We start from the raw sequence: 13253 nt of genomic DNA, 5'->3' as shown, positions 1-13253 counted from the left end.
ATGTAATAGCTCTTTCAAAACATACTCCTTTTTGATTGCACAAAATTGAAATTCACAATCTGGAATAAAAAGAGTTTGTAAATTGTTTAATAAATCTTTCGAGAAATTATTCGAAGGGGCTTGCAACCTTGAGCCGACTTCATTAAAGGCTTTGTTTAGAACGTGAGCTATTTCATTGTTAGGTATTTGACCATCATCAATTGTTAACTTAACATCATGACTCGTGGTTTTATTTTTCTTAGGTAGAAGCTTCGATAAAATGTTCCAGTTCTTTTTGTAGCATGTTATTCAACCATTTTACTGTAGACAGATCTTTAAATGTGTAGGTCCAAACAATATTTTGAAAGTGAATTATCCCTTACAGAAATTGAAGCGTGCAGCTTGCTAGTAAGTAGCATGCGACTAGCAGGGCGCTCGCTTAATAAGCGAGTGCATGCTAGCGAACAGTCCCTGCTCGTTAAAAGATCGCTTAAGCATGCATATTACACGCTTATTAAGCTAGCCGCATGCTAGTTACTAGCATGCCGCAACCTTGCGCAAGCTAGTTGCACGCTTGCCGCAAGCTTGAATATTTCTGTGGGGGATGAAACATCAGTATAACCCCTACAATTGTGATCGCCTTTACTGTACACAATACAGTGTATGAAATGCTGCTTTTCATGAAGCACACAAAGGGGCTCTCCAGGCTGATCAGACAAACAAAACACTGAAAATTTGATCAAAATTGGACAAGGAACAATGACATTTAAAGATTTGCATTATTTGGGTGAAACAGTTCTAGGCATGACTTCATGAATATACAATGAGCTAATTGATGATGCCACATCCCCTATAATATTGTTCTTTTGTATAATTCATTATGAAATAAGGTTTATTCAAATTTTTCCTTGAAGAACCAAAAATATTGGAATAACATTAAAGTGTGCTACATGTGGATATTCATTGTGGCAACTGATTTTCACACATGTATGAAAACATGAAACATTTATGATATCCTGCATAACATTAGAAAAAGGAAAGTGGGAATGTGACATCATCAGTCCATCTAATGAATATTCATGACTATTTTGCTAAACTTTAAAATTCATTAACTTGGCTATTTGTTATCAGATTTTGATAAAATTTTCAGCATTCTGCTCTGGTTTTTTTTTACTCTATTTATTTAGATATAAATATTTTCAGATCAGAGCATGATGATTGGCCTCTTTGATTTCAGTGTGCTAAAAATTTGAAAATTTTGAATGCTGAATGACGTCAATAATCCCAAACAACAGGAAAGGTACATGTACCAAGAGAATTACTCTATCATAGTTTCATACAGTACATATAAATAAATCATCTGTTATTGTTAATATACAAATAGTGAATAGGCATGACTGCGATGGTGCAAGATTTCGCATGAGGCTATTCAACGAGGCGTTAGCCGAGTTGAATAGAGCGTTTCTTTCTTTCACCGAATTCCGAAATCTCGCACCATTGCACGAATAATAATATTCGCTATTTGTGTTGTACAACGCCTCGGAATCTAGCGAAAATATGAAAAAACAAGTTTTTCCCACCAGTAATCTATGAAAAGGGAGCAAAAATATTGAAAGCGAAAAGCGAAATCCCACAAGCGCACATGATCTTGGACAGCATTGCGCATTTAGCCAGCGGGCTGTACGCGCATTGTCACCTTATTCAATGAAATGGCATTGTGATGTCACCTCTTAAAGCCGTGCAATGGTACATTTTCGACGGTACATTTTGGATGGTACGTCTTGTGTGCAACGGTACGAATGTGTGACATTCAGCCTCCCATTTGCTCGCGTACAACAAGCTAAGTAGGCGTTTTACAATACTTCATAGCAAATCTATCAGAATATTCTTTCTTTCATTTTCAATGATATCAGCATGTCAGCATGGAGTTACTATCTCCATCATGTCAAGGTTCAAGAAAATGAATTCCAGTGACTGGTGTATGTCAGCTGGAATGTTTCCATCCATTGTTTAATACAGTTGCATGTTTTAGACTGAGTGATAATTATGTGAAAAATACATGTAGGCCTACACATAAAGCTAAAAGTGTATGATGGCATGAAAAATAAATCTTTTATTACTCTTCTGCATATAATGTATTCTTTGTTTGTTATTTTCAAATACATGTATGTGCATAGATTTAAAGTTTGTGAGTTGTTTTGAAAATGAAAATCGTCTTGTAACTGTAGCTATGATGAACTTGACCTTGTTTGGGGTCAGAACTGAATGTTAAAGGTCAAGTCCACCTTAGAAAAATGTTGATTTGAATCAATAGAGAAAAATCAGACAAGCACGATGCTGAAAATTTCATCATAATCGGATGTAAAATAAGAAAGTTATGACATTTCAAAGTTTTGCTTATTTTCAACAAAATAGTTATAATCAACGAGCCAGTTGCATCCAAATGAGAGATTCGATGACGTCACTCACTATTTCTTTTGTTTTTTATTGTTTGAATTATACAATATTTCAATTTTTACGAATTTGATGAATAGGACCTCCTTGCCTGAAGCACAAAATGTTAAAATAATGGAATTCCACGTGTTCAGGGAGGAATGAAACTTCATTTCACATGACAATGACGAGAAAATAAAAATATTTCATATTTTGTATAATAAAATACAAAAGAAATAGTGAGTGAGTGATGTCATCAACTCTCTCATATGGATCATGTAACTGGCTTGTTCATATAACTATTTTGTTGAAAATAAGCGAAACTTTAAAATGCCATAACTTTCTTATTTTACATCCGATTTTGATGACATTTTCAGTGTTATGCTTGTTGAATTTTTCTCTTTTTATTCAAATCACGTTTTTGTTAGGGTGGACTTGTCCTTTAAGGCTTGGTCACACTGCCCGAGCATTGTTGGTGCGGTCGTGGAGTGGAGAGAAAAAAATCATCACCGCTCGTTACCGTTCACCATTTTCGATTTCAATTTTTTTTTTTAATTCCCAATTTTGTTAGCGAAATTCGACCCTCTCTCCCTACTGCACCATGACCCCTCCAACAATGCTCGGGCGGTGTGACCAGGCCTTTAGAGCTTGAGACTGTCTTTTATTTTGATGAAAACACTCTGCATGTACTTCAAGTACAGTAGACCCATCCACCTTGAATCAATGCTTTCCTTCCAAAACAAACTCAAAACAATCTTTGATGCCATTGTGAGAGATAAAAGCATACAAACAGAATATGTATTTGATATTCGATCATAAAATGCAAACATACACTGTAAACTACTCTAGATAAAGCAAATAGGAGCATAATGCACTCATTTTGATGTATCAACATTAGATATTTGTTTAACCTAGGGTATGAGCTTTAGGACAATGGCAATCAGCTCCCGTCTGTTGTACATTTTCTGCAAAATGTCATCATAAAAAATGATTGTTCAGCATTCCTTTTGAAATGGTACATGTATTTCATTCCATTTTCAAGTATCAAAAGTTAAATGCAAAATTCCCTCTCCCCCTTGTACATGTATGTATGCTGGTGATTGCTGATGCTTTGTGTATTTTTCTTCTTTTTTTCCTTATGTCTTCTACCTATTTTGTTGCTGGGAGCTACATGTACATACATGTACATCTCACAAGTTTTTACAATCATATTAGTAGTTTCCGTTTTTAACTTCTATGTTATTTTCATTCTTGAACATATGTTATATTGTTTTTATGTGAGAAAATAAATAAATAACTGCACTGAATGTATTTGAGAATGAGATTGTAATTTGTATCCAAGTTATTATGTTTTTCATAGTTAATTTTAAAACATTTCATTATATAAAACTTTCAATTAGTGTTACATACATGTAGACATGTAGGCCTATACATTGTAGATAAGAAAATGGCAAAGAAGATGAAAAAAATACCCATTCAAGAATCAACAAAGACAAATTTTTGGATGTTGGCCCGTTGTGTCTGGAATCTAACATATTGCATAAATGTCCATGTAGAACTGAGAAGACACAGTTTCATATATATTTGTTTTGTGCATCTTTAACTTTTTACATGTAGCTCTATGAAGTAGAGAGTTTAAATATTTTTTTGTCTGATTAATGATACTTTTCATCCCATTATCAGTGTAATTCAACTACAAAAATACAGGCCTAGATTGTGCTTCTAAATGGAATATAATGTATAACATCACATGATTCATGATATAAAGATAATTCACGTTGTTTATTTCCAGATTGCTTCCTGAATGACTTTTCATGGTACACTGAAAACCAGGCCGCGATATCCTTTCAAAGCTCTGCTTTCAAAGCCCTCCTTTTTATGTAACACAAAAATCAGATTACACAACTGAATATAAAAGCCCAGTTTGGCACATCCCCTGAAAGCTATTGGCACTGTTCTCATAAAATACTTTATTTTAGGCACGCCCTAGCTACATGTAGAACAGTTATTTTATGATATACACTGTAGAGGATATGGAATGAAAATTGTTTTAGTTGTGGTATATTTTGCTATTTTACATGAAAATTATTTTGATCAGGTGGTCAATAAAAAAATAAACGAAAACATTTAATCAATATCAATTCAATGAAGTTCTCATTTTTCTTTTTAGATGTCTTTCAAGTTTGCTTGATTTCTGCTCCAGATGGCTGAATAGAATTTATTTTATAATTTCTGGATATTCATATTGACTATAAAAACCAAGTCTTTGTTAATTTTTGCATTTTTCTTTTATTTTTAGAAAGAAAAGCATGCTGGCGAACAACCTAATTGCTTTCGTGGGAGCAGCTCTCATGGGCTTTTCCAAGATGGCCGCTTCGTATGAGATGCTCATCATTGGAAGATTAATCATTGGTATCAATTGTGGTAAGAAAACCTGTTTGAGTATTGAAGGCAAATTTAAACCCCAGAAAAGTTTTACTGGAATAAAAAAAAATGCGAAAATCAAACAATCAAAATTCTTAAAATTTCACCCATTAGTGCCTAGGTATTTCTCTCATCTATGATTCATGTAATATTCCCTCACTTTATGGAATAATTATGGTATCTGGTTCAACAATATGAGTATGTAACAGCTGATAAGATGTAAGAGAAACTGTCAACTGATTTGTTCTTCAACCATATTTGATTTGGTACTGAGGGTTTCATGTAAATATTCCATATTTCCTTTAAACCTACTGCTTTATAAGCAGAAAATACATTATATCTCCTAATGACTCTGATACATGTAATATTTCATTCTTGAATTTGTTATAGGACTCAACACTGGCTTTGTCCCATTGTATCTGTCTGAGATTGCTCCCTTCAATCTCAGAGGAGGGATAGGTGTTCTTAATCAAGTGGGGGTGGCTAGTGGTATCCTCATCTCACAAGTCTTTGGTCTCCCAGTGGTCCTAGGTGAGTTGAAGGATGATAATGATGATGATGAGAATGATAATAACAATGATGACGACAGTAATGATATTGGTGATGACAATGGTGATAATGATAATGATGGTAGTGGTTGTGGTGGTGGTGATGATAATGATGACAATGATGATGATGTTGGTGTTGATGTTGATTTTGACGATGATGATAATGATGGTGGGGATGGTGGTGGTGATGATAATGATGGTGACAATAATGATTATGACGATGATGATATTGGTGTTAATGTTGATTTTGATGATAATGTTGATTTTGATGATGATGATGATGAATAGTTTTTTATATTGTTAATGAATATTTTTTTATACTGTTATTCCATTGAAAATAGGCTGATTATAATGACGATGATGAAAATGATGATGATGGTGATGACAATTATGGTGATGATAATTCATTCCTGAATATTCTGTAGATCTAACTAAGCACTAATTTGAACAGTGGGAAGGTTTGCCTCCGACACTGCCTCCTTCACTTCTGAAGATTGTGTTGACAAATGAAAGATGGCCCCAAATCATAATGTACAGATGTTTTCTCTCTTTGTTGATACAGGTACTGATAAATGGTGGCCATTGCTGCTGGGTCTTACTGCCGTACCTGCTGTCTATCAGCTGATAGTTCTTCCATTCTGTCCCGAGAGCCCTCGTTATCTCCTCATCACCAAGAATGAAGAGGAAGAAAGTAGAAAGAGTAGGTTTTTAGCTCTCGTGAAAAATCTGCTGATGATAAACTTAAAACCTAACCCCCAAACTGGATTGCAGTTGGTGCCCTTTTTTGATAATCCATATCATTTTCATTCATTCAGTTATGTTATGACCTCTATCAAACGGAAAATGTCTGCTTTGAATGGTTCTTATTTTAAAAAAAAAGCTGATCGATGATTAAGTTAAAAACTAACCCAAAGCTGGATTGCAGTTGGGCACCCATTTTCGATGATCCATACATATCATTTTCATTCAGTAAGTTAAATAGTTTATGACTTTTAAAGTTGGAAAATATCTGCTTCCAGTAGTTTATGATTAGTGGGACTGAACAAGTCTTTAGCCCCAGTTCCTGAAAGCTTACATGTATGATTGTACATGTAGGTATAATATATATTTCATATTTTATACAAATGATTGTTTTGTACCATGTCATGGAATTTGAAACGGGAAGCCAACCATGAAACTAAATAATTGTATACTGCTTTATATCTTATTCTGTTTCCGACGTTTCATGTTCAAGTTTCATTTGTTCTATTTGAGATCTTTTCCCCATTCATATTTATATTTATTCATACATGTGTATGCAGTATATTTATATCATACTTGTGTTTTATACTTATTACAGACAGGGGATAAGCATGCATAAGACTTCTTGATTTCCTAATTGATGCAATTTCACCAGGAAATATACCCCCCCCCCTTGAAAAAATGATATGTGTTTGTAGAGCTCAGTATTCAAATTCATGTTTCTGATTTTGTATGATGAAGGATGGTATCTACCTTCATAGTCTTGAAGGGCTAGACCACCCCAGCGAAAAGTTAATTTGAATTAAAAGAGAAAAATCAAGTGAGTTTACCACTGAGAAGATCAACTGTTTTTGGTGAAAAAAGGTAACATTTAATGTCATAACTTTCTTCTTTTACATCCAATTTCAATAAAATTATTCAATAATATTATGCTTGTTTGATTTTATTCTATTTATTCAAACCATTTTGTTTGTGGTGGACTTGACCTATGAATTGTGGAGTAAATTAAAAATTAAAACCTCATTTCTCTATTAAACAGGCCTGGAATGGTTGCGCCGGGATACTGACGTAGCAGCAGATATGGCTGAAATGAGACGAGAGTATGAGGAGGAAACTAGGGAAAGAAGAATAACAATTCTAGAACTTCTAAAGAAAGGATCACTGCGAAGGCCCCTTGTCATCAGCATTGTTATGCAGCTATCTCAGCAATTGTCAGGAATCAATGCTGTAAGTTTATATTTACTAAGCCATTATAAATCAATATGCCTTAGTTTACAGTCTTTATATTTTTTGGGAAAAGGAAATGAATTCAAACCCTGTTTTACTGTCACCCCCTTCTACAGCATATCTCCTTGTATTTCAATTTTACTTTGAAATACTGTATTGTATACTGGGTATATTAATGCTATGGTTGTAGCTGAGCCACTGTATTGGCTATTGGCATTCAAGGAATAATCCTCACCCATTCACCTCACCTGGGTTGAGTGCAGCCAATATGGATAAATTTCTTGTTGAAGGAAAACATCAGGATTCAAATCCATGACTCTCTGATCAAAAGGCTAGAGTCAGAACCACTGCATCATCCAGCTCCTCCTCATTTCTTTGATAACCAAATAATTTTCTTGTTTTTTTTTCTCCTAGGTTTTGTACTACTCAACTTCTATTTTCATCTCAGCAGGAGTAGCAGAAGACACCGCACCCTATGTAACCCTTAGCACTGGAGGAACTATTGCACTGATGGCCCTAGTCACAGTAAGTAGATGATGACGATGATGAGGATAATAATGATAACAATGATGATGATAATATGTCCATTTCTATAGTGCAGTTACTATACACATATACTCAACTGTGCATTGATACTTGGTATCATACCTGTATTATCACCCTGGCCTTAGCAGAGCCACCATATTGACGATTTACAATACCAGTCATCTCACCTGGGTCGAGTGAAGGACAAAGTGGGTAAATTTTGTGCTGAAGGAAAACACGCCATGGCTAGGATTCGAACCCACGTCCCTTGGATTGAAAGGCAAGAGTTGTAACCACTGGACCATGACACCCCCATGATAGTTGAACTCAACCCTTTGGACGCCGAGCTCACACATATGCAGGTTGGAGTCTATGGAAAATATGTATTATAGCAAAATCATCCAGTCTTGAATTGGTTAAAGTTGAATAATTTTTTTTAAAAGTTAAAGTTGAATCAAACAAGGGTGTCATGAGAGTCTTTAGATTTAAGATTAATGGTCATTCGATATTAAAGGTCAAGTCCACCTCAGAAAAATGTTGATTTGAATCAATAGAGAAAAATCAGACAAGCACAATGCTGAAAATTTCATCAAAATCGGATGTAAAATAAGAAAGTTATGACATTTCAAAGTTTCGCTTATTTTCAACAAAATAGTTATATGAACGAGCCAGTTACATCCAAATGAGAGAGTCGATGATGTCACTCACTATTTCTTTTGTTTTTTATTGTTTGAATTATACAATATTTCATTTTTTACGAATTTGACAATTAGGACCTCCTTGCCTGAAGCACAAAATGTTAAAATAATGGAATTCCACATGTTTAGGGAGGAATGAAACTTCATTTTACATGACAATGATGAGAAAATCAAAATATTTCATATTTCATATAATAAAATACAAAAGAAATAGTGAGTGATGTCATAAACTCTCTCATTTGGATGTTACTGGCTCGTTCATATAACTATTTTGTTGAAAATAAGCGAAACTTTAAAATGCCATAATTTTCTTATTTTACATCCGATTTTGATGAAATTTTCAGTGTTGTGCTTGTTGAATTTTTCTCTTTTTATTCAAATCAAGTTTTTGTTGGGGTGGACTTGTCCTATAAAGCTTACATATGAATAATGTTTTCAGTTAAAGGGGAATAGGTGTGTGACTTGTTTTCTCAGTTCAAAAAAGAGAACAAAAAACAGTCCCCAAAAGGTGGGTGTAACTGGATCTCATATGAACAGAGAATGGGTCACTTCAGCTTTGTATTACAGCTCCCAAGGTCGGACTTTGATACCATCACCGGAGCAACATATTACCTGTCTTAGGATTGTAGTTAGATCTTTTTGTTAAATGTATTGTTAGCCAAAGATCAAATAATCATGTTTGACTTTGATTGATAATAAGTGGCTTGGAGTCTGAGATGGTTTTGTTGCTAAACACTATTATGTAAACAACATGAATTCTTGTGAGAGGGACTATGGTCCAACCCTGAAGAAGTGTTGAGTGGCCTACAATGGCACAAGGGATTCAAGTAAGATTTATCAACCAAAATTGTATCATTGCTTTATAGAGGGATACATAGATATACAAATAGATAGGTGGATAGATAAATAGATGGAAAGAGAGATAGATGATAGATAAATATATACATGTACATGTAGATAGACAGATGAATTTCTCCCGATACAAGTTCTTGTGAAAAAATCTGTTTTGCAAGTCTTACAGTAATATATTAAATGAAGGGATGCTAGTTCAAGTTCATTTCAATATGAATTTTAAGATACAATCGCTTAAATGCATGTATTTTTGTTTAATATAATGCAGTCAAAATTTAGAAAAAAAGGAGTCATGCTGTATTAGGGACAGTAGTTGTAGATCTACAATATACTGTATGTACATGTAGTGTGCAGCATGAATATAAAAAAGAGATTATAAGCATGAATATAAAAAAGTATTACCAAGTTAAAGATAAAGAAAAGAGGGAGAGGGGTGTGGAAGGGAAGGGGAAAGGGATGGGGAATGGAAGGGGAGAGGGGAAGGGATGCGGAAGGGGAGGGAGGGGTGGGGAAGGGAAAGGGAGAAGGGAAGGGGTGGGGAAGAGAAGGGGAGGGAGGGATGGGGAAGGGAAGGGGAGAGGGTGGGAACAGGAAGGGGAGAAGGAAAGGGGAGGGGTGGGGAAGGGAAGGGGAGGGGTGGGGAAGGGAAGGGGTGGGGAAGGGGAGGGGTGGGGAAGGGGGAGGGGTGGGGAAGGGAAGGAGAGAGGGGTGGAGAAGGGGATGTAGCAAGGGACGAATGGACAGGGGAAAAGTATAGAAGGCATACAGAAAATTATGAGAAGGAGCCCCCTTGTTCCTCCTTTGGGCCGAATTCTGTGAATGCTCACATGATTTGTTAAGAAATGCATTAGGAAAGACATGATGGCAAGATGAGCATGATAAATTTTTGTTTTAAAGCACCTTTTTTTTTGGGGGGGGGGTTAACAAAAATAATGTTTCAATATACCCGATACATACATGTAGACTGTACAGAATTTGTTTGTGTCGTTAATTTTCTCCTTCATACTTTTTGTATTAAGGTCCATCGTTCCTTACGTTTGTTAGTTTGAAAATGAAAAAGTTGTGTTTTTCTGAGGTTTGATAGTCTAACAAAATAGCAAATGAACTAAATGAACCTCACAACGAACAGTATTTAGTTGTCGGAACAGTCAAGCTTCGGAACTGAACCTTATTTTTGAATTAAAACCACCCAAGTAAGAACCTTTAGAATAACAGATGTAACCGATGGAATGTGTGATAGTTGAAAGACATTTGAAGCCATGTGGGCTTTTTTTTGTGAGTATGGTCTACGGCAAGGCCTAAATATTTTCTGGGATGATGCTAGGTTCCTTTGATAGACCATGCTGGTTCGATGACCCTTCATACACGTTTGGTCTGGGTCTAATGTTCATCTGGGCTGTTATATCGCTTGTTCAGTTCTAGTGTTTATCTGGGCTATTATTGCAACTGTCTTCCTAACATATCTCATTCCTTTAGGCACCTTTGATGGACCACATGAAATAGAAGGGTCTTCACGAAGTTGGACCAGGTCTAATGTTCATCTGGGCTATCATCTGCCTAACATATGTTTTTCCCTACATGTAAAGTCATTTGATGGACCACATTGAATGGAATACCCTTCACATACATGTAATTGGACCAGGTCTAATTATTTAAACTGTCTTCCTTACATACTTCATTCATTAGGTACCTTTGATGGACCATGCTGGTAGGAAGACCCTTCACATGGTTGGTCTAGGTCTTATGTTCATCTGGGCTATAGTCCTAACTATCTTCCTCAACCTTCAGTCTGTGTGGGACGGTTCTTCCTATATCAGTATCATCTCTGTCATGCTATTTGTTGTTGGCTTTGGCCTTGGTCCTGGTAAGTAATTAACACGGAACAGTCCCTTTGAACAATATTCTTACTTTTTTATATGGAATAGATTGATATAATTTGTAGGTCCTAGTGACGTGTAGTTCGAAAAATATATTGTTGATTGGCCGTTGAAACGTAACTCAAATGTTTTAATTTGAGAGCAGCTTAGAAAAAGCTGTAGTTTAGGATTCTGCTTGCTCCATTGTTTCCTGTTGCCCACTGATTTATTATTGAGATGACTTGTCATCATTTATTAAATTCCCAATCTTCATTGTTTTTATTCTTCTGTAACAGCATCGATTCCTTGGCTATTAGTGGCTGAGCTTTTCTCTCAAGGACCACGTCCAGCAGCGGTCAGTTTGGCCTTCATGACCAACTGGATGGCTAATTTTATTGTTGGACTCCTTTTCCCTCTCATGCAGGTAATGAAATTATTTAATCTCTACTTGTTTTTATATTCTTCTGAAAGTAAACAATAACCATTCCTCAAATCTGTGACTACCCTGACCACTTGAACTGTTATGAGTTACCCCCTTTTTTCTCTTGATGATATTACATACTCTTATTGTAAATGGTCCAGGCCCATGCCTTACAAAGATTTACGACTGATCTGATCAATCGCAACTATGGATGGCCAGCAACGTCAACATGTATTTTTCACATTTTTCCCGATTTATACATTCGATTTCTTTCATTGTATTGTGTGTAATCAAGAAAATTCTCGTTCTGTGAGTAAATTATACCTGAAAGGTGAATATTAAACCTATAAAGACTGGGGGGGGGCTGATTCAGCCCCCCCTCGACATTTTTCGCGATAAATCCGCTGCGCGAAATTTTTTGACCGCTTCGCTCGCTGACTTTTTACTTTCAAGTCTCGCGCAACTTTTGAGACCAAAATTGTGACCCCCGGGTACGCGGTTCCAAAATTACGCAACATTTCGTAAGTGCATGCAGACCCAAAATTACTCAAAACCGTGAATTTGTGTACAAATCCAATGCAAATAGTGTTCTTAGCCAAAATTCATAAATGTTTCATTATTTTTCCTTGTACTGCTTAAAATCAATTAATTTTATCTTGTTTATGGTCAAAATAAAGTCCCCGACAATTTCCATTGAAAAAACAATAAAAAACAAAAAGTCGAAAAACAAAGAAATACATAAGAAATTTAGAAAACAATAGAATACATAAGAAAATAAATTTGATTTTGAAATTTTTTTAAAATCAATTTGATCAGATGCCTATCTAGAGTATATGAAACAAAAATTAGCATTTCAGGGGCATTATTTTATTAATTAGAGCAAACTTATGATTTTATGCATAAATTAGCATAATTAATGAGACATGAGATTTTTTGCCGAATTTGATGTTATAGTTTTGTAGATAATGCCATGGGTAACGCGTGTGCCAATTTTCGTCGCGATCGCGCGATCAACGGCCGAGATCATAAGGGGGGGCTGAATCAGCCCCCCCCCAGTCTTTATAGGCGTCGAAATAGCCCAGTCTATTTAGGGTTAAAGGGGAATGAAACCTTTGGAACAAATAGGCTTGTGTAGAAACAGAAAAATCAAAGAATAAGAATAAAGAAATTTTGAGAAAAATCGGACAAATAATGAGAAAGTTATGAGCATTTGAATATTGCAATCACTAATGCTATGGAGATCCTCCCATTGGCAATGCGACAAGGATGTGTGATGTCACTGATGAACAACTTTCCCTTTGGTGGACTATAAAATACCCTCAAATGTCTCTTTTTGCTTTTTCTTATGATGATACAAACTCTTTATCCATGATGTATTCTTAAAAAATATGTATTACATGCCCTCATGTAGAAAGAACACATGATCTATGGATATATGTGATAAAAGAGGCAATTCAAGTGAAATATATACTAAGGTAATGGGGAGAGTTGTTCACAAGTGACATCACACATCTTTGTCGCATTGCCAATTTGCTATCTCCATAGCAAT

General features: G+C 35.5%; 1 protein-coding gene across 1 annotated transcript in view; it reads left to right on the top strand.

The window, feature by feature from the left end:
* The window catches only part of LOC121427222 (solute carrier family 2, facilitated glucose transporter member 1-like), a 56658-nt gene that overhangs the window by 32913 nt on the left and 10492 nt on the right, over nt 1-13253 (top strand). The window contains exons 4-10 of the mRNA XM_041623519.1: nt 4712-4836; nt 5227-5367; nt 5947-6084; nt 7165-7352; nt 7767-7877; nt 11114-11291; nt 11580-11707. Coding sequence (XP_041479453.1) covers nt 4712-4836; nt 5227-5367; nt 5947-6084; nt 7165-7352; nt 7767-7877; nt 11114-11291; nt 11580-11707 — 1009 coding nt within the window. The remainder of the gene's footprint in view (nt 1-4711; nt 4837-5226; nt 5368-5946; nt 6085-7164; nt 7353-7766; nt 7878-11113; nt 11292-11579; nt 11708-13253) is intronic.

This window comes from Lytechinus variegatus, chromosome 14, assembly GCF_018143015.1.
Source record: "Lytechinus variegatus isolate NC3 chromosome 14, Lvar_3.0, whole genome shotgun sequence".
Lineage (NCBI taxonomy): Eukaryota > Metazoa > Echinodermata > Echinoidea > Temnopleuroida > Toxopneustidae > Lytechinus > Lytechinus variegatus.
The sequence above is the reverse complement of the archived record's forward strand: the minus strand, read 5'-3'. Positions and strand labels throughout refer to the sequence as shown.